At 42.5% G+C, this 19,754-nt stretch overlaps 2 protein-coding genes across 2 annotated transcripts; both read right to left on the minus strand.

The window, feature by feature from the left end:
- Window positions 1-2,217: 2,217 nt before the first annotated feature.
- drd5a (dopamine receptor D5a) lies at window positions 2,218-3,966 on the minus strand. Its single transcript, XM_084062386.1, has one exon. It carries the CDS (start codon window positions 3,757-3,759, stop codon window positions 2,320-2,322), a length of 1,440 nt encoding a protein of 479 aa, XP_083918512.1. The 5' UTR covers window positions 3,760-3,966; the 3' UTR covers window positions 2,218-2,319.
- Window positions 3,967-8,527: 4,561 nt separating this feature from the next.
- On the minus strand, window positions 8,528-14,891 carry otop1 (otopetrin 1; the record flags this gene model as incomplete). The annotated part of the gene is made up of 6 exons (XM_084063652.1): window positions 8,528-8,890; window positions 9,629-10,536; window positions 12,449-12,579; window positions 13,094-13,152; window positions 13,797-13,933; window positions 14,501-14,891. 6 exons carry the CDS (start codon window positions 14,889-14,891, stop codon window positions 8,720-8,722), a joined length of 1,797 nt encoding a protein of 598 aa, XP_083919778.1. The 3' UTR covers window positions 8,528-8,719.
- Between the last annotated feature and the right edge of the window lie 4,863 nt (window positions 14,892-19,754).

The raw sequence follows: 19,754 nt of genomic DNA on the forward strand, positions 1-19,754 counted from the left end.
TTTCCGTTGTTTTCCGAGGCAACGTGTTGCATTGGACGCACCTGGCATAAATTAATGGACTACTTTCATTACCATAAGCAATGAACTCATTTGTTTTGTTTGTTTGGGTCAATTTATAAAAAAGATTAGCTGTGTAATAAGCGGGATAATCAATGGGGAGCAGCCACAGGTCATTATTGAGAAATAAACCCCTTCAAGATAAGACAGGGTTTATTTCTCAATAATGACCTGCATGATAACTTTCCAGGAAACAGACTGTAGTTTCAATTAGCTTGGAATCGATGTCATTGGTAGGCAGCTTTCTCAACATGTCATGGTCCACCAATGAGACACAGTAGACGGAAATTGTGCCATCTTATAATGAGCATTAGTGAGGACCAATTATATGAAGATAATGTTGCAAATACGTGAGGTGCACCTTTAAGTATTTTAAATACGATATGTATTAAAGGCACTGTCCTTAATGTGCCCCTGTTCCAAGCATCCCAGCCCCTCCTACTGTAAAAGTATTGAGATACCAGAGCATTGTCTTCCTTCCAGCATGACAGCTTTTTATTAGACAAACGGTGACACACTTCACTGTTCAAAGGACAGTAGAATACATTCATATCAGATCAGGTTATCTGTACAGTATAAAGATGGAGGTGTGCAGGTGATGCATTGCGGGCTGAGACAGACATCCTCTCCTTGGGCCTCAGCAGTGATCCCATGTGTGTTGAATTCCTATACTGCACCTCACCAAGAGATGCAGACCAGTGGTTCTCAAACTTTTCAAGGACCCCCAGTTTGATATATGGACCCCCATTTGATGCCTTTTTCTCATCTCTGGGACCCCAATCTACACTATAAAATCCTACGTGTCAGTGTACAAATGGAACCAAATGGATCTGTAACTGTAAGGGTCCATTTGGTTCCATTTGTACACTCTCAGCGTTACAGACCTGTAAAGGTCCAATTGGAACCCCTCAAGTGACCCTGGGGGTCCCTGGACCCCACTTTGAGAACCACTGCTGTAGACTATTATTTTATTCCTTGAAACCTTTATTGATCTCGGATGAAACACGCTGGAAAAAAATGTTTTATCCACGTTCCACTCATTCCATCCAAATGTTCTAAATGTCCACTTTTTTTTTTAAACAAAACTGATAGATCTCATGGCATTTGTTTATTTTTACGTTTTCTAGTTTTGTGTCATCAGAGAGACACTATTCCTCTGTGCCCATGTGCATTATGTGCAATCCACCTTCTGGTGAGTTTTGTGCTCCAGGGTCCACTTTGATGTGCTCTTTAATACTGCATTTGGCATAACATGAATTTAAACGCCATACAAATCTTGCAACCAACCAGATGTTCCGCTGTGGCGACCCCTGATGGGAATTAGCCGAAAGAAGACGATAAATCTTGCAACACATTCCCTTGTTGTCAGAAATGGTTTTGGACTGTCCTCAGACCCAGAATAATAGGCAATAAGGTGTTGAAAGCTTGCATTGATTAAACTGTCATGGTTCTGTTTTGTAAGGCTACCTACCTTCGCTTGTCATAATTAGAGTCAATGGAAAGGTGGGCACTGGCCTTGTCAAGGTTATGAAGCAGCAATAGGCCCATGTTTCAAATCAGAACCATAACGCGTCACAATAGAAACGTTTTCCTCTTAATGTGCCAAATAGATGGACATGAAATACTGCTCACACAGTCAACTATGTGTGTGCGATGAGTAAACTCTTTTTAAAACATTGTGCTTCAAATATACAGAAGCAACCTCATGAACAAATGATCACAGACTCCACTTGTTCACTATACAGTGGTTCTCAACCTGTGGGTCGGGACCCCCAGGGGGATCCCCAATGATTTTGGGGGGTCCCCAGATGACAGTGAAGTGATCATTTAAGGACTTTTAAGACCTTTTTAACACCTCAAAAAGGAAAGAAAAGAAAAAGTCCATTGCTGCATCAAAAGTAATCAACAAACTATACTATAAAAACTGGTCAAACATTGGCCAAATAATATAAGAAAGAGGCAAAAAAATAATAATCTATAAGCTCACAATGCCTCGCAATGCAAGGTGTTGTTAGCTTGTAGATCTGCCATTTTCACAATATTTATCTGTGGAACCGAGTTAAACTAAATGTAATACCTCAACTCATACATTCCAAGTGCTTGTCAAGGTGGGGGTCCCCAGTTCAAATATGATTCTTTTGGGGGGTTGCGGCCCGAAAAGGTTGAGAACCACTGGCCTATAACACCGATACGTCACTTGTTTTACAACGGCACAACAACATCACGTTAAAGTATAGCCATAATACACGAGATGATATAAAGTCAGTGTAATCCATTGCGTGTGAACGGTGACATCCTGTCGAGGCTTATGTCCGCCTCGCAGTCATCCAGGTCACACACCGAGTCCGTGCCATTGTCGTTGTTGTGAGAAAACTGCGATAGTCTGTCGAACGTCTCTTGGTCGTGGTCGATACACTCGACCACGTTGGGCATCATGTTGACGTACGCGTTGACGATCTCCTTGTGGATGAGAGAGTCTTGGTTGTAGGACACCAGCTCGTTGCTGATGTTGACGGTCTCAACAGGTGTATTGGAGCAGAAGTTGCGACAGCCCAGGAGGCTGGCGAACGCTTTCCTGAACTCGGCGTTGAACGCGTATATGACGGGGTTCAGGGACGAGTTGGTCCAGCCGAACCACACGAACACGTTGAACGTGGTCTCGCTGACGCACGGGAGACCCGCATCCCCGTTGTCCGCGGCCCCGGCCGGCCGGTCGCAGAACGGCACCATGCAGTTCAGGATGAAGAACGGCAGCCAGCAGCACACGAACACGCCCATGATGATCGACAGAGTTTTCAGAACTTTGGTCTCCCGCTTGATGGAGGTCTTCAGCGTGTTGTGGTGCTGGTACTCCAGCCTGTTGCTGCTCCTGCAGCTCTGCGCGTGTTCCGCCGCGCGCTCCAGCGAGGCTATCCTCCTGATCTGGATCTGCGCGATCCGGTAGATCCTCGTGTAGGTCACGATCATGATCGCCACGGGGATGTAGAAGCTGATCAGGGACGAGGATATGGCGTATTCTCCGTTGAGGCTCGAGTCACAGTTCTCCTCCACGGGCGCGCTGCTGGTGGAGGAGTAGTTGTTATCGCGCACGGCGATCAGCTCGCCGTCGGTGGCTTTGTGCCAGTTGAGTTGCACCGGGATGAACGAGATGAGCACGGACAGGGTCCACGTGACGCTGATCATAACGAAGGCGAGCCGCTGGGTCATCTTCCTCTCGTAGCGGAAGGGGCTCGAGATGGCCCAGTATCTGTCCATGCTGATCACGCACAGGTTGAGGATGGACGCGGTGGAGCACATGATGTCGAACGCGACCCAGATGTTGCAGAAGGCGCCGAAGGGCCAGTACCCGGCGACCTCGGCCACCGCCTTCCACGGCATCACCAGCACGGCCACGAACATGTCCGACACGGCCAGCGAGACGATGAAGATGTTGGTGACTTTGGAGCGGAGGTGCCTGAAGCGCAGCACCGCGGTGCACACCAGGATGTTCCCCAGCAGGGTCCACAGGATGAGCAGGGACAGCAGGCAGCCGGTCACCGTCCGGACCACCCACTCCCTCCTCAGGGGGTCCGTCTGATCGGACGTGGCCTCCGGGTCGGTGCTGTTGTTCCACATGATGTCGTCTCCTCCTCCCAGAGACACCCGGACGGCGTCGCTCCCGTGCGCCGACGATGCGCGGTATCTGGCGGGGCTCATCTCCATGTGTCTCCCCCCTCTCCTTCAGGTGGAGTTGCCGTCCGTCGCCTTTAACGCGCTCTGACGGACGCGGTGACCAGCAGCACCTCCTCGCCGGAATGTGACCGCGGCGGCTGCGCGGTCCTCCGCCGCCATCCTGACCTGGAGAAGTCGTGGGAAACGGAGCGAAAGACAGACGTGGAGCGCAGGGTTAATGACAATAAGGCTGAACCGAACGGAGAGTCCGGCGACGCGCTGAGAGGCTGGAAGCACAGCAGCGCGCGTTGACGAGCGCATGTTGTATAGCTTCGCCCGTCCGACCGTCTCTAACTAACTAAACCCACCCTCTGCCCCACAGTGATGCTGCTGCTGACGCTATTTGCGAGTTATTAGTTAGTGGAAAAGGGGAGGGAATCCCGGAGCACTCCAACTCGCGCACGTGAACGCGTGCGCCACCGCCCACGCCACGCCAGACGCGCCCCCACAACACCGCAGTGTGAAAATGGGGTGTGAATTACAGGTGGCTGCAATTCGGAACTAGCCCCTGTAAAAAAAAGTCCAAGCTTATCACCAGAAATTCCTTTTTTGGCAAACTGTTAATAATGTATTCAATCAATCACAATTTAGAACAATTAGAACGGGGACACAGCTTTACATGTGAGGACACTATGAATGATGGATTGGACATTATGAACTGACGACGAGAAGTGTCACTGTATGGGAAAAACTGTAGAATTCTACTGTTTTTTTCATCAGCATTAAACAGCTCGCTTCTCTGCAGTAGCCAAACAATAATCACAAACACAACGTTTTTATTGAATTAAACTGCATGTTTTTCGCCCCTAAAAAGTATTTCGCCAGTGTGCTTTGTTTTCTTTGCAGATTATTTCTTATATTTTTTCTTTTCTTTCTTTTTGAGGCATAAACAATGTCTTAAAAGTCCTTAAATTGACACTTCACTGTCGCCCCTGGAGGGTCCCGACCCACAGGTTGAGAACCACTGAAGTAGAAGTAGAATCAAACGTAGGCTACAGTGCTGCTCAGTGCTTCAGCGCTGCATGCTCCGTCTGCGGAGCTATCCGTGGTGCTGAAAATAGGAGGGGGAAAAAACGCTTGGATGCACTTGTAACATATTAGGCCTATATCAGGCTCTATATCAAACTTTATTAAGGTTTAACTGGAGGAAAAAAAAACTCAAACATGTGTAAACAAAATAAAAATAAAGAAAGAGTGTGTGAAGTTCTGGTGACAGCTATACCCGACGAGCCTATATAGTCTATAATGTGTTTTGGAAGCATGAATGACGCAGGACTCACGACTCAAGCAGTGGTGTAAAGTAACTAAGTACATTTACTCAAGTACTGTACTTAAGTACATGTTATCGGAGTATTTCCAGTTTACGGTATTTTACTTCTGTATAGCTACTCCACTACATATCAGAGGCAAATATATATATAATATCAGTAACCACTTCAGTCCTATCATTTCAGCCATTTGAAAAAGCTGATCTACAAGCTCACAATGTGTCGCCATGAGAGGCAGCATTGTGAGCTTGTAGATTTGCTATTTTTAAAAGATTTGTTTATATTTTATACATTTGAAATTTTGTGAAATGGGACATTTTGATACCAATTGTACTTTTACTCAAGTACATGTTGAATCCCACGGACTTTCACTTGTAACAGGGTGTTATTGCAGTAGGCTTATTGATACTTTTACTTAAGTAAGACATGTGAGTACATTTCCTGGGTTTCATTCATATACACTGCCCTTACCTCTCCTACCCCCCAACCCCAGCCAGCAGGAAAATATTAAAATGAGTCACACATCCGCACGCATTGCGCGCCTATAACATCTGCCAGGGCAACACGACCAATGTTTCCGGCTCTGGAACGTCAGAGATATTTTTAGTTGTGTCTACATGCCTGTCAAATCGTTCTGACAATCATGTCAAAATAAACCCCGAGCGCACTAATGCCAAATTCTATATAGCCTAATAGCCGAATCTGCAGGTTGTGTCAGAAGCATGTTTATGTTGTCAATCGAACTGTTTCATGGAGATGCTTAACATTGAGTGAACTGTTTCAGGTATGTGGTTATATTGGCCATGAAACCTTTTCCTAGCTAAATGGCCTGTAGAGACGACAGTCGGCAGATCTCAGATTTGTATCTGTTTACCCTAGACAATTCTTTAGATATTATAGCTCTTTAAATACCCTTAGAGATCTGTTTCACTTTTTACTAAAACAATATTCTCTGAAACGCATGTGCATTCACAGATCAAGTATGTATATTGCTTTAAAAAAAATATTAATTAAAGAAAGCCAATATGCATTAAGGAAAATGAAGACAAATGCCATTCCATATATGCCAATATTATATACATATTATACAGGCTATAGTCAATATAGTGTCACATAGCTACTGCAAACGTGGCTACATGGCGCCATCGTGCGGTAGAATGATCAACTAGGCTTACTGCAAGTGCCCGTTCACAACCATATTGAACAAGAGAAATCATCAGTGGACACAATTTATGCATTATCCCAGAGGTCCTCAACAGGCGGTCCAGGACCCGTAGGGGGCCCTCAGAGTTACTACAGGGGGGGCACCAAATATTTGTGTGATAGGAACTTTCTTTTACATCAACTACTTGAACCCTAGCATCCCTATTCTGAAGGGGAACATTAGCCGAAAATAGCAGATCTACAAACTCAGATCTACAAACGCCTCGCTGCTAGGCATGTGAGCTTGTAGATCTGCTATTTTCGGCAAAGAGGTTTGGTGTAGAGGGGAAAAGGAACAAACCAAGTACAGAGCCAAAGGTCAAGTTTATGAAGTATTAAGGGTTTAAGTGGTTAAATGTCTGAAATAAACACAACACAACACAACACCAACACGTGACAACACACTATGAAAGGTTAAATCTGCAACACAGTTTTATACAATATGTAGTGGGGGTCCCTGCTTCATCTCTCTCTCAGCTAAGGGGTCCTTGACCTGAAAAACGTTGAAGACCCTTGCATTATCCTATTTTTTAGGGAAAACCAGCTTGTAGGTAATCTGACCATGTTATGACATCCACATTGAATGAAAAAAGGACAGCTATTCTTTATTTAAAGCAAAAGGTATACATTCATCACTATAGTACACACAATTTCTTATGAGCACCAACATTCATTACAGTTTCACAAAAATCGTGTCATCACAGTGTTTGTATGTTGATTGTAATCAGCTCGGCAATATTTACAAAAGATGATATAGTATTGCTTTTTTTTTTTTTTGCACCTATATAAAAACAAGCATTTACCACAAGTTGGCACATACTGAGAAACATAGCACCGGGTTGAGAACTTTCGGAAAGTCTAACAGACTAATCAGAATACACAGATTTAACATGAAATTGTACAGTATACAGCTATGTTTGTGTATGCTATCCCAAAACGTAAATCAACAGCTTCACAGAATGGGATAATTTCAATGCTGATGGTTGAGATGTAAACGTCTTTGGTCCAGTACAGGAGTTGTAGTGGTTGATCTTCCTCACTACTAGCATGCAATATGTCTGTGTACCACAGAATTTTGACGAAATATTATCCCATTGATGTTAATACAAATATCTTACAATGTTAACGTGGATGTCAACATACTGTAGCAGGTTTTCAAAGTCAGGTGGGGAGGAAAATGTAAAAAAAAATGAAAAGAAAATATGTTTATACACAAATTTCATTTCAATTCAATTCAGATCATAAGATTATTGTGCCAGTTTAACAACTTTCCACCTGGCATCCCTATTTTGGGAATGCCAAAAACTTCCAAAACTTGGAAGAGATTTTCAAAATGTTTTGATATGCCTACAAGCTCACAACATGTAAGCGTGTAGATCAGTTATTCGCCACTATTTTCATTGTTGTTGTTTTGTTAGTTTGGGTGGGGGCTGTAACAACTTGACTGCAACAACTGTCGATTACAGTGAATCTACAGTTTAACAATTGTAGCAATACTAAATTAATGTAATGTGCAACAACGTATCAGAGGAGGACTGATATTTCTGGGCAATATTTGCCATATTTACATTTCCTTCTGAACACAATTACCAATATTATGAGAATAGTGGTACATAATAGAGGCCATAGAAGATATCTAATTGTTTGATGTGACAGAAAATAAACCATCCACCTACAAGGATGGTAGCATTGACAGAACTTAAATGAGTGAGAGAGACAAATACAAGACATAGTAGTGCACAGTTCTGAGAACAATTGTCCAATACATGTAGAATAGTATAAGCATAGTGCTGTGCTAAGATGATCATCACTAGCTTAGTAATTCAAGTACTCCATACTAATCCACTGAACTACTTGAACTACTAAGTGAAGTAAATGAGAACGTTATCCATACACACTGTACATATTTCAAACATAAACACAGTAACATTCAAAGGCATATGCTGTTGCTCTGCTGGCTTTGTGAAATACAGTACTATTCCTTTTTTTTTTTAGTTTGATTTAAACCAGGAGGTGTTTGAGTTGTCCATGTGAAACAGTTCAAGCTTGGTTGTGTTACTGCACAATTCAAAACTTGGCATGTAATATATCATATATCATATGTAATGTTGTTGTGTTTTACTTGATGCACCTGTCAGGAACCCGTTGAAATGGAACGGCAATACAAAGTGACGGGGCCTTTTGGGGGGGGGTAGGTAAATACTTGGAAGACACAAAACGACCATTTTCAATACCATGTGTTATGCCTTTTTTAGTTTAGAGAAGTAATTCTTTAGAGGAAGCTTTTCTAACACGTTCATTTTCTTCGGAAATCCTTAAAACAAGCGATCTGCATTTAGTTTTCCTGCACAACTCTCTTCCACGTCTAAGTGTGGGTGCCTCTTGACTTGTGCTGCGAAACATGTTCCCAGCGGCCAATAGGGAGGGACAAGTGTTCCTGTGCGTGCTACTGAACATGGTCAGTCTCCTCTTTGCTTTGGTCAGACCCTGCGGAACACCTCAAAGAGGGAGGACACGGAATGCATGTGGTAGAAAAGGTTCATGGGAACAGCAAAATTGAGAACTGTGATCCATATGCTGAAGCCAAATGTCTCCTGCTCCAGTCCGTTATCGTACTGTGGCCGGCAGCCAAAGGCAGGGAGGATCCACAGCTGTAATGACGGGAAAACATCAAATCAAGTTAAAGCCCAGCTACTTGTTTAACTCTGATAGTGTGAAAACGGACCCAAACACTTTGACTGTGTGTGTGGTAGGTGAGTTACAAAATTATAGTCAGAACCTATGAAGTCAGGCAGTGTGTGACAGATTTTAAGGGGTATTAATGCATTTAGATAAGATATTGATACTATCAATATATTGATACTATCAATATCTTATGTAAATACAGTATATTCTTGACACAAGAGAAGTTGCATTCACTTGCATTCAGACAGTAAACCAACGGTTAACTGTCTGAACCGTGAACTTTAATTTGTAACTTAAATGTGGTGTAAGTGATATTTAATTGGTAAGAAATAAACTTTTTGATTATGAAGTTAAAGCTTCATATTCCGACAGTAATCATTGCAGTGTCAGTGTTTTGTCAGTAACGGGTACATACATTTTCAATTCGGGACACCAATTCTATTCAATCAGGATTCAGGAGAGAGAACCCAACAAAGTGTTCCAGTTCCACTTTTGTCTGCCGTTTCATGACTTCGTGACACCACCTTTTAAGGGCATATGACATGTTGCATGGTTGCAATATTGTAATGTGTCTATGGACACTTTTGTATGTATTGTGTGGTTATATGTTAATTATATGTTAAATGTGGTTATCTGTGTGAACACCTCTCGTATGTATTATGTGGCAACAAACGATGAAACTTATAAAAAAGAAAAAAACTCACCGAGACGTTGCACATTAAAAGGAAGACTGCAATGTTCTTCAGGATTTGCCGTTTGACGCTTGGGGGCTCTGTGACTTTGTTCCCCACCGGCAGCGGCACCTCCGAAGACTTCCTGGGGCCTCTGTACACTTGTCCGCTTTCCTCCTGCTCGCTCTCCATGGTGACACAGGACCGGTCCTGTGTCTCGTAGGCCCGGTTGAGGATGCCGTTGTACGGAGGGGCCAGGGACGAAGTCACCGAAAAGATCTCTGGCGTCGCCGGCAGCTCGGGGTCCTCCCGCTCCCCGTCCTCTCTCTGGCGATACAAGGACTCGATGATGAAGAGGTTCTGGAGGTACTTCTCCAAGATGACAAGGAGCGAGTACATGAGGTTGGTCCAGCGGTAGGGCGGGCTGCTGCCGGTGCACAGCACGGCCACCACGCTGCACCAGGACATGAGCCAGGAGCCCACGGACGAGCCGAACAGCAGCGCCGTGTCCAGCTGCCGCGACGGGTTCTTGGTGCTGTCCATCGGCATGAGATCTATGCGGTAGATGAGCAGGCCCAACGCCGCAGCGGAGCACATGAACACCAGCATGACGATGCCATAGCAGTAGAACATCGAAATGGCCGACTGCCGCATCTGTAGAGACTCCTCCACGTGGATGATATAGACCACCAGGACGCCGATGGTGCTGGCCAGGGCCAACAGACCCATGATGGGGCCCAGGACCAGGCCGTGGGTCTTTGTGGCCGGCCTCTTCTGGTTAGAGGAGTGGTCGATGGTCCGTCCGATGTTCTTCCACATGACGAAGAGCATGGCCGAGACGAAGATGTGGTACTCTATGTTGAAGGGATAGAGATAGTAGAGGCTCCTGGAGAACATGGTGCACGCACTGGTAGTGCAGTTGCAGTGAGGCTCCGTATGGTCTGGAATGCAAAACAGAGGCGTGATTGCATGACAATACTAAAATGATATAAGACATTCCACTTTCTTTCCCTCCTCCAACAGCATCCCCTAAGCCTAAGGCCTAAGGCCTATGGTCTGGACCTACAATATCAACCCACCACAACACATCAGTAATATAAACAAGAAACATGCAGGAAATGGTTAACTGAAAAACAATATTTCTGAATAACATATATTTCACATAGATCATGATAGATCAATTCTGTATTTTCCCTCCTGAACCAGATGTATTTTATTGATTCATGTGGATTTTCCGTTGCACTTCAGAGCAGAAGTGCATGCAATGTTGTCCAATGTCGCAACCCACAAGACAATATCACCCATTCTGACAACGAATACAACTCATACATTGTATACTACATACTAATTCAACTGAACAGATCTTTGTGATCAAAGATGGTTACACATTTACAAACAAATCTATTATAGCCCCAAATTACAGCAATTCCAGTTTAATCCTTTATTTGTTGTCCTTTTACCAAGAGATGAGTAAATCATATAGAGAATTAAACAATGTCTCCAAGACTCCATTGCTATGTTTTTCTTAGACGAGGTGGGGTTACCTGGTATGTCTTGCTGATGAATTGAGTTGAGTACAATGGAACACAATGGAAACAAGCCCCTCCAACAAGCTTTTTGTGTTATCCTTTTAACATTTGTCTGTACTGCCGTACTGTTAACAAACATGTTAATAAAGCATTCAATCAATCAATCAATCAATCAATCAATCAATCAATCAATCACTGGGCCTTTAAAGTAGGGGATGTCAGTGTTAAACTCCAACATTGTTTGTAGCTGGGGGATCCCTGAAATTTGAGGCCAGAAAGCATATTATTGTCTTTTGCATCAAAACGTATTTATGTTTTACACAGTTTGGGGATTTCAGGGGGAAATTTAAGTTCTTGGCATTTGTAAGAGTTACTCTGATCTCTCTCTAAACTAAATAATGAATCTTTATCAAGGCTTGACATGTCTTTTCATGTAATGGCCTCATTCCTGAATTACACTCTATTAAACATGATCTCCTGTGACTTTACGTATACTGCTGGCTGTTATCAGCAGAGTCTCCATCTGTCTTTGGTTAACTACTAACAAAGAAAATTCATAAAAGCAACACCAATGCCTTTCAGACACTGACAGGATAATGTGCTTTTGTACTTGCTCAGTCCTGGTGAACCACACTACAACACACACACACACACACACACACACACACACACACACACACACACACACACACACACACACACACACACACACACACACACACACACACACACACACACACACACACACACACACACACACACACACACACACACACACACACTATAGTAAGGCTGCCCCCTAGGGACCATCTCAACAAAACCCAGGTCCCGCGTACCTCCCTCCCAACACCGCCCCTCAAAAGGCACTACCATACCATGCTCCTGCTCCCTTTAATTAAAAAGGGAACAACAGCCAGGACGCAGCCAGCCTCGCGGTCAGCCGGATATGAAGGGGAGCAGCCGAACCCCCCAACCCCTGGCTTAGATGTATCAGTTACTGTAATTGCAGCGCCCTTGGGAGTAGCCAGCCTTGGACAAAGACGTCTGAGGTCGGAAACCGGGGAGGGTGGGGGGCTTGCCAAGGAGGGCGGCAGTGGTGGAGGTGGTGGTGGGTTGCTGGTAATGCTGCGCGTCCCTTGAAACCTAATAGAGGGACGCCCGACACAAACAAGCCCCGCCGGAGCTGGCGAGCTCACCTTCCTTACCCCTCGCGGCCCTCCTCTCCTTCCCCTTCTCTTTCATGCATTGAGGGGAGCTCTCAAGTGGACTATTGTACTTTCCTACTAAGTACAAGCCAGCAATCGACCCCTTGGCCCTTGCTTACCTATGGTGAGGTTTCCATAGCCCAGGGCAGAGAGCCTTCTCTTATGGATGTTCAAGAAGTGCACGGCCTCTGACATCACGCCGTTGCACCACAGCAGAAGATTGGTGAAGACAGCGTGGATGACACCGAATCTGACAGGGGAAACAGTCATTATTAACCATTTAACCGATTTAACCAGAGGCCAATTCTACAAATGCCTTCTAAATCAGTAGTTCTCAAACTTTTTCGTCCCAAATTGATATGTATTTGGCCGCGGAGCCCCCCATCTGAAAATGTTTTGTACCAGGGACACCCAGAAGAGAATATTTGTGTTAAAGGAGTAGTTCACCCCAAAAATGACTTATTTTCTATCAATTACACAAAAGAGACTCTTTGAGTCTCCTACCGGAAGCACAGCCGGTCATCAAATTATTGGCTTAGGAATGCGTCAAAAACAAAAAAGAATCCATGAATTGTGTCATGGGGTGTGTAATTGATAGAAAATAAGTCATTTTTTGGGTGAACTACTCCTTTAAAGCCGTAAACAAATGTCTAGTTCAGTAGGATACAATGGCATGTATGTGTCAGTTCATCGATGCAGACCACAGGAGAAACAACACTTGCTGAATTCTGAATTTAGGCATGTCATGGTCACACGTTTCTTACCTCTCAAACGTTTCAAAGGTTTTGATGATATCCTTGATGTGAAACCAAAGAAAATGCACCTAAGATAAAAGTACAGAATGAATGCATGTGAGTTAAATATGTGAAAGAGAAATAATTACTCCAACTACATCTCTATAATGACATCTTGTATCACCACTGTAAGAAGAATAACAATGTGGTTACACTCAAATCACAAGGTCTATATATTGTGCAGTGGTGGAAAGTAACTAAGTACATTTACTCAAGTAGCCTACTGTACTTAAGGTATTAGGTATTTTTTCTTTACTGGAGTATTTCCAATTTTCAATAATTTGACTTCTACTCCACTACATCTCAAACGCAAATATTGTACTTTTACTACACTAATTTAAAACTTAAGTTACTTTGTAGATTTTGATTATTATTACAAAACCACTTCAGGCCTATATATTGGCATATATACTTTTTCAAAGGATTGTTACCCCACATTTTATACATTTGAAAACTTATGTGAAATGTTTATTTTTACTTTTGGTTTACATGCATTTTGATGCCAATACTTTTGTACTTTTAAGTCAATTTTTGAATTGAATTTTGAATGGCAAACTTGTACTTGTAAGTTGTAACAGACTATTTCTACAATAGGATATTGATCGATACTTTTATTTAAGTAAAGTAAATGTTAGTACTTCTTCCATCACTGATATTGTGACTTGTAACTTACCTGTGCAATGGTGTGAGTTGCATGGATGACAGGGTAGACCCCAAGCACAGCCGACACACAGGACTGATAGCCCACATAATACCCAATACGGAACGCATCCATGATCAGTGATAGGAGAGCAAGCAAAGATAAACCACCTGCCAAGAAACAAAAACAAATGAAGAACATATTCATTATCGGTAGCACTGAAACTAAATACTCCAAATTAAGCACATGGCTGCATCACAACTAAACCAAATTGTTCAGTTTTCTTTATTGGTAAGCTGTAGGCCCCTTATAAGCTTCCAGGACAAAATAATTAGACTATTACTTAGGCTACAATAATAGTTTTGTTTACTTTTCAAACATTTGATCTCATATCGATTTGTAATTAAATGCATTATTGGGACATCTTTTTTGGATACTGTTGCTGTCGGGCAGAAACCTTGTAACTCCAAATTTCAACTTTGTTTTTTCGTAAATTAATGTCCTACTTCATCAAACAAGAGCACAATAGATCGGCTATTTTCATTATTATTTTAAATCGTTAAAACAAATATGTAGGCTATATAATAATACCTAATACAAAATAAATGGTTTTGGACTCACAAGGTTTCCAACCAACAGCAGCAACATAATGGGCTAATCAACATTTTACGCATGTAGGCCTACTGGTACTGAGCGCGCAATCTTGTGCCAAAAAAAGAAAACAGCCAAAAGCTCACTTCTTATCCAGCATGTCGTGGCGTGCACGTCCTTCTCCGTCAGCCGGCGGCTCTTCTTCTGTCGGTCCTTCATCAGGATGTACCACAGCATCCACATGAGCTGCAGGATCATCAGGCAGGTGATGAAGGACAGCAGGTGCTCCTCCTTGACCGTGGGACCGTGGTGCGCGATGGCCAGCATCAGGGCCACGCCGATCAGCAGCACGTTGGTGCCGTACTGGCCGCTCAGGATCTCTGCGTTCTTCCGCGGATAGTGGCCGTCCGACCAGTTGAGCCTCAGCTTGGCGATCATGGTCTTGTCGTTGTGCTCGGAGCTGCCGGACGACGAGGACGAGCTGTGGCAGTACTTGTTCAGACACATGATATCCAGGCCACCGTGCGAGTCCACCATGATGATCGGCGCCGAAATCTTTTTAAGAGTCCCCAACCACCACCAACGCGCGCACAGTCCCCCACCAAAAAGAGAAGAGAAAAAGTCAATTCCGTGGCGCTTATAAGTGCATTTCAGGGGAGGCCGGTGGGTGCGTAACCCGTTGCCACAAGGTGGTGATTCAGTCGGATACGCGCCGTGCCAAACATGCTCATTCAATCCTCATGGAGCTGGCTCAGTGCTCACAGCGTACGTTTCAATGTCCCTGGTTCTGAGAATGGATTTATTTGATGGATCATGCCGTTGTCATCTTGTATCACACTCACCGAGCCGAACTGAAATATCTTTATATCTCGATCCCGTCCGTATTCCGACTCTCGCTGAGTCACTAGAAAATGAAGGATTGTGTTTCAGTCCTTGGTGATCCTGCAACCTGCAGCCTTCCTGATCCTGGAGCGGACATGTGTCGCTGGAATGAATGGGCTGGATGTGCCAAAGATTCACTGAGGCTAAAGATAGGGAAAAAACAATATAAATGTATCTCCAAAAAACTTTGTTTACATTAAGTTAAAGAAAACATGTCTCTGAACACTTGCTCTGAGTTTGATTTTTTAAATAAATAATTTACCGTGATATTTAGAATAGCGGAATAACTGATCCAAATAGATGGGAACTATCGACCCCCCAATAGGGTTGGTTGTTCCAGTGCGCTCACCATGTCTAAAGTGAAATTGTGGCTTTTATGTTTGAGATTTAAGTAAAAGACACGACCAACAGTTCACAGATAGATACAAGTTATTAACTTTACATTTGTTGTCATAATTGAGCAAGTAGGCTATTTATTTAGTAATCGGGTAAAAAGCAAAAAGGGTCACAACCTACCCCGCCCTCGGCCCTCCCCTATAGCTTCCACTCTCAGATCCACTTATAGCTGCCAGTCTCCAGTTTGGTTAAATCCTTTCAAGTGACTATCGAGTGTCAGGCTATAGCCCATATAACATGGCATTTCACCAAGGTGAGATTTATGTTTGTTATTTTTTACAGGTGTGAGTTGAGAGCAATCGGCCTGACAACAAGAACAAGCGCTCCAAACACGTCTTTATGTCTTGTCTCACCGTCTCATTGGCTCTCCTGTCTTCGGTTCTTTTCGTCTTTTTTTCCACTTTCCTCGTTATGGTGAAAGACATCTTGCTTCTCAAGGGTGAAACAAGCGAATCACATTTCATTTAGTCCCAATTCACAAAGGCTTCTTGTGAGTGGGCCCACCGAGGTAGAACATGTCAGCCATCCAAGCGCAGCGTGTCCATGGACATGCCTACAGGCCTATAGCCAACATCTGCTTTAATGTATAGCTCTGCCTATATATAATGTCTATAGACGAGTTAAATCAGTGGTTTTCAAAGTGGGGTCCGGTGACCCCGAGGAGTCCTTGAGGAGGTTTCAGGGGGTTCCCAACGAAATTAGATAATAATAGCAATCAACATCACTCAATCATCACTTGTACCACTTGAATCCTATTTTATGCTTTGGTTATATATATATTTTTTAAATATTTGTGAAAACTCTTTTGTGAAAGATGAACGTTATTAAAACATTTATGGGGGGCCCTGGCGAAAACATATTTTCTGATGGGGAGTCCACAGCCAAATACATATCAATTTGGGGGTCCTTGACATGAAAATGTTTGACAACCACTGAGTTAATCACTAGCCATATCAACAGGCCTATAGTGCTGATAATCACATTTAATGGGGCGCTGATTGCAGCGATATAGGACAATGGACTGGATATGGGGCAATAAAAAAGTGGCACTTTTCAATCAAGTTACAACATTGTAATATTTCATTGTCAAATGCGATATTAACTGACATGTAAATTAAAGACTGAAATCTGCAGTTAGTGAAATTGATACATGCTTCACAATGGCTCCCATTCTATTTAAACACACTCCTCTCTGGATTCCTGAGGGCCAGGTCAGCCACAGTCCCAAGCATCAATGACCAGTGTTTCCCAAACAGTGGGTCGAGTCCCATCTTTGGGTCGCAGACCAATTTTTATGGGTCACAAGTAAATATCCCCTTTTTTTCGTTTACTACATTATTTTTGTCTTTTTCAAAAGATTTAAAACAAGTTTAAGCAAACAGAATCACAACTTGTCATCAATTAAAAATAATTCCAACAGTTCCAAAAGTATTTACTAAATACAATTTTAAAAATCAAACAATAAAAATAAATAAATAAAAACAATGTTCAGGAAGTAGCCTAGTGAAAATAGCAGATCTACAAGCTCACAACGTGGTGCGATTATAATTACAAAACATATTAACCACTTTATCATATTTAAACTTTGGCTATTTGAAAATAGACAATCTAAAAGCTCACAATGTGTCGCTGTGAGCTTGTAGATCTGCTATTTTCAACATTCTACATAATGAGTACTTTTACTTTTGGTACTTTTAGTATATTTTGATGCTGATACTTTTGGACTTTTATTCAAGTAGGCCAAGATTTTGAATACGGGACTCAGAGTATAAAGTATCTACATTGCAGTATTGATACTTTTACTTAAGTTTCCACCACCGCCCTATATAACGGGTTTGAAAGATGATCAAAAGCTTCCCGCATTTCAATTGTACTGGATATCAGCATTGTCCTGTATGACAGGCTGATCTCCAATACTGATTAGTCCATCATACTACATAAAAGACTCTTAACAGTCTTCACTATTTTAAAAAGAGTGAAGACCGTTAACAAAGCATGTTGATTGGTTGGACTGAAAGAGACCATTTAGCTTTCTGTTAGCAGTCAACATGACTTCCTAAAACAACCACATTGCTATCTTTTATCTAACAGTTGTTGAGTGAACAGTAGGATAGCCAGTGATGTATACAAATGTGAGTACTTCTTCCATCACTGCCAAGAGCAAGGTTGATTGTATCTCATAAAAAAAACAGACTTGCAAACGACTGCATGTCACCTTTTAGTGCATACCTGTCCCTTCACGATTAACAAACAGTGAGGTGAAGACCTGCTAGGCCATGCGTCTGTTGTCAGGACAATGCAGGAACAGTATGGAAACCAGCATCTAATTATATCACCCGCATGGGAAAAGCTCTTTCTTTTTTTTCACCCACTCAATGCTTTCAGTGCTGGAGGAGTTATTGAACAAATCTCCTTTTCTCATCCTATCATCTTTGATATGCATCTCCTGGGTCTGTAATAAAGATTGAATTGAATATCTTTCCTCAACCTACAACATCATTGCTGTCAGGCAGAAACCTCTTACCTCCATGTTTTAACTTATGTTTCTTCGTAAATTAATGTGCTACTTCGTTGTATTACAGTGTCACACACAAATAGAAAACATAGCAGATCTACAAGCTCAAAACTTGAAATGCGTTTTTTGAGCAAGTAGATCTTCTTGATCTTCTATTTCTGCAATTTTAGAGGGGGGAGGTTAAGTACATGTGAAAATGATTAAGTGTGTCAGTGGGTTTTATAAATATTGAACCAATGGAAAGTATTAACAAGAGCTTGTGGCTAAGTAATAACTACATTGGGTCCATTGGAACACAGGTTCCAGTTTGGGAGATATGAGGTTTCCACCCGGAACTTTACAGCTTGTGAACAGTATAGTAGAGAAGCATTCAATGTATAGCTTCTAATACCGTTTGGCAGAAAAGAATGTCATGAATGAAGAGCAAATCAACATTTTTACTCCAAGCCATAGATTATAGGTCACGTCAAATGGTAATAAAAAAAAGAAGTCTAGGACACATTAAAAACAGTGAAAGACATGTTACAAATAAAATATTCATCTAAAACCACCTGAAGATGACCGGCAGAAAAAAACACCAAAATCCTTTTCAGAGAATATGTTGAGTTAATGAAAAATAACCAATAAATCCCCTGATCATGAATAGCATAAGGTATATTAACAGCTAATATACACAGACTTATCGGCTAATAAAAATACCAACATGTTTGATTAGTAAATATTGTATGTTGTGCACAGTATATATTACAGCACACAGTTATTCACAACCTTTGTTATTGTCAAAGTAGTAGAAACTAATTACTGGGCATGATGACCCACTTTTCTACTTTTATATAACCTGTGTGCCTCCAATGTAGCCTGGACAAAACCACTGGTTTCTGTGGAGTCAAGTTATTGCCAACAGTGTGTAAATTATATATTCAAAGATAAGACACTAATAGCTGACTAGGTTGCATTCTGCATAGCTCATGAGAGAGAGATGTGAATGTTTGCATGCTGGGACAGATTTCCTATGGTTGCAATGTGCACAGTCAAACACTGGGGGAAATCCTCACTGACTATGCAATGTGATATTCTTGTCTGTTTTTTTTTACACCCAATTGGTCTAGTGTAGTTATTGCACTGCTTCTGAAAGAGGGGTCTGGAGACCCCCAGGGGTCCTTGAGAGGAATTCCAGGGGGTCCCCATCAAAATTAGTTAATTTTGCATCAAATTCAGTTTAACCACTTGAACCCAATATACAGTAGGCTGCTACATCAACAATTTTCACAAAACTGGAAAGACTTTGGAATATCTTTGAAACATTTTAACAACACAAATCTTGTATGGGGGGTCCCTCCCTGGTACTAAATATTTTCAGATGGTGGTCCGCGGCCAAATGTGCTACGTATTAATTTCAGGGTCCTTGACATGAAAACATTTGAGAACCGCTGTTTTATGGTCTGTTAAGGGGATTCAAGGCCATAGATAGTCTAGTCTAGTCTAGTCAAAACAGAGGCTGTAGTCTAAACAGAGGTAGGCTTACAGTATCTGTGTTTCCTTGAGTTGGGGACTGGATCTTATATGTAGGCTAACTTAAGTTTGGGTGTTTTCCAATTAATTGTCTG

The sequence above is a fragment of the Gymnoscopelus microlampas genome, assembly GCF_963454915.1.
Source record: "Gymnoscopelus microlampas genome assembly, chromosome: 7".
NCBI lineage: Eukaryota > Metazoa > Chordata > Actinopteri > Myctophiformes > Myctophidae > Gymnoscopelus > Gymnoscopelus microlampas.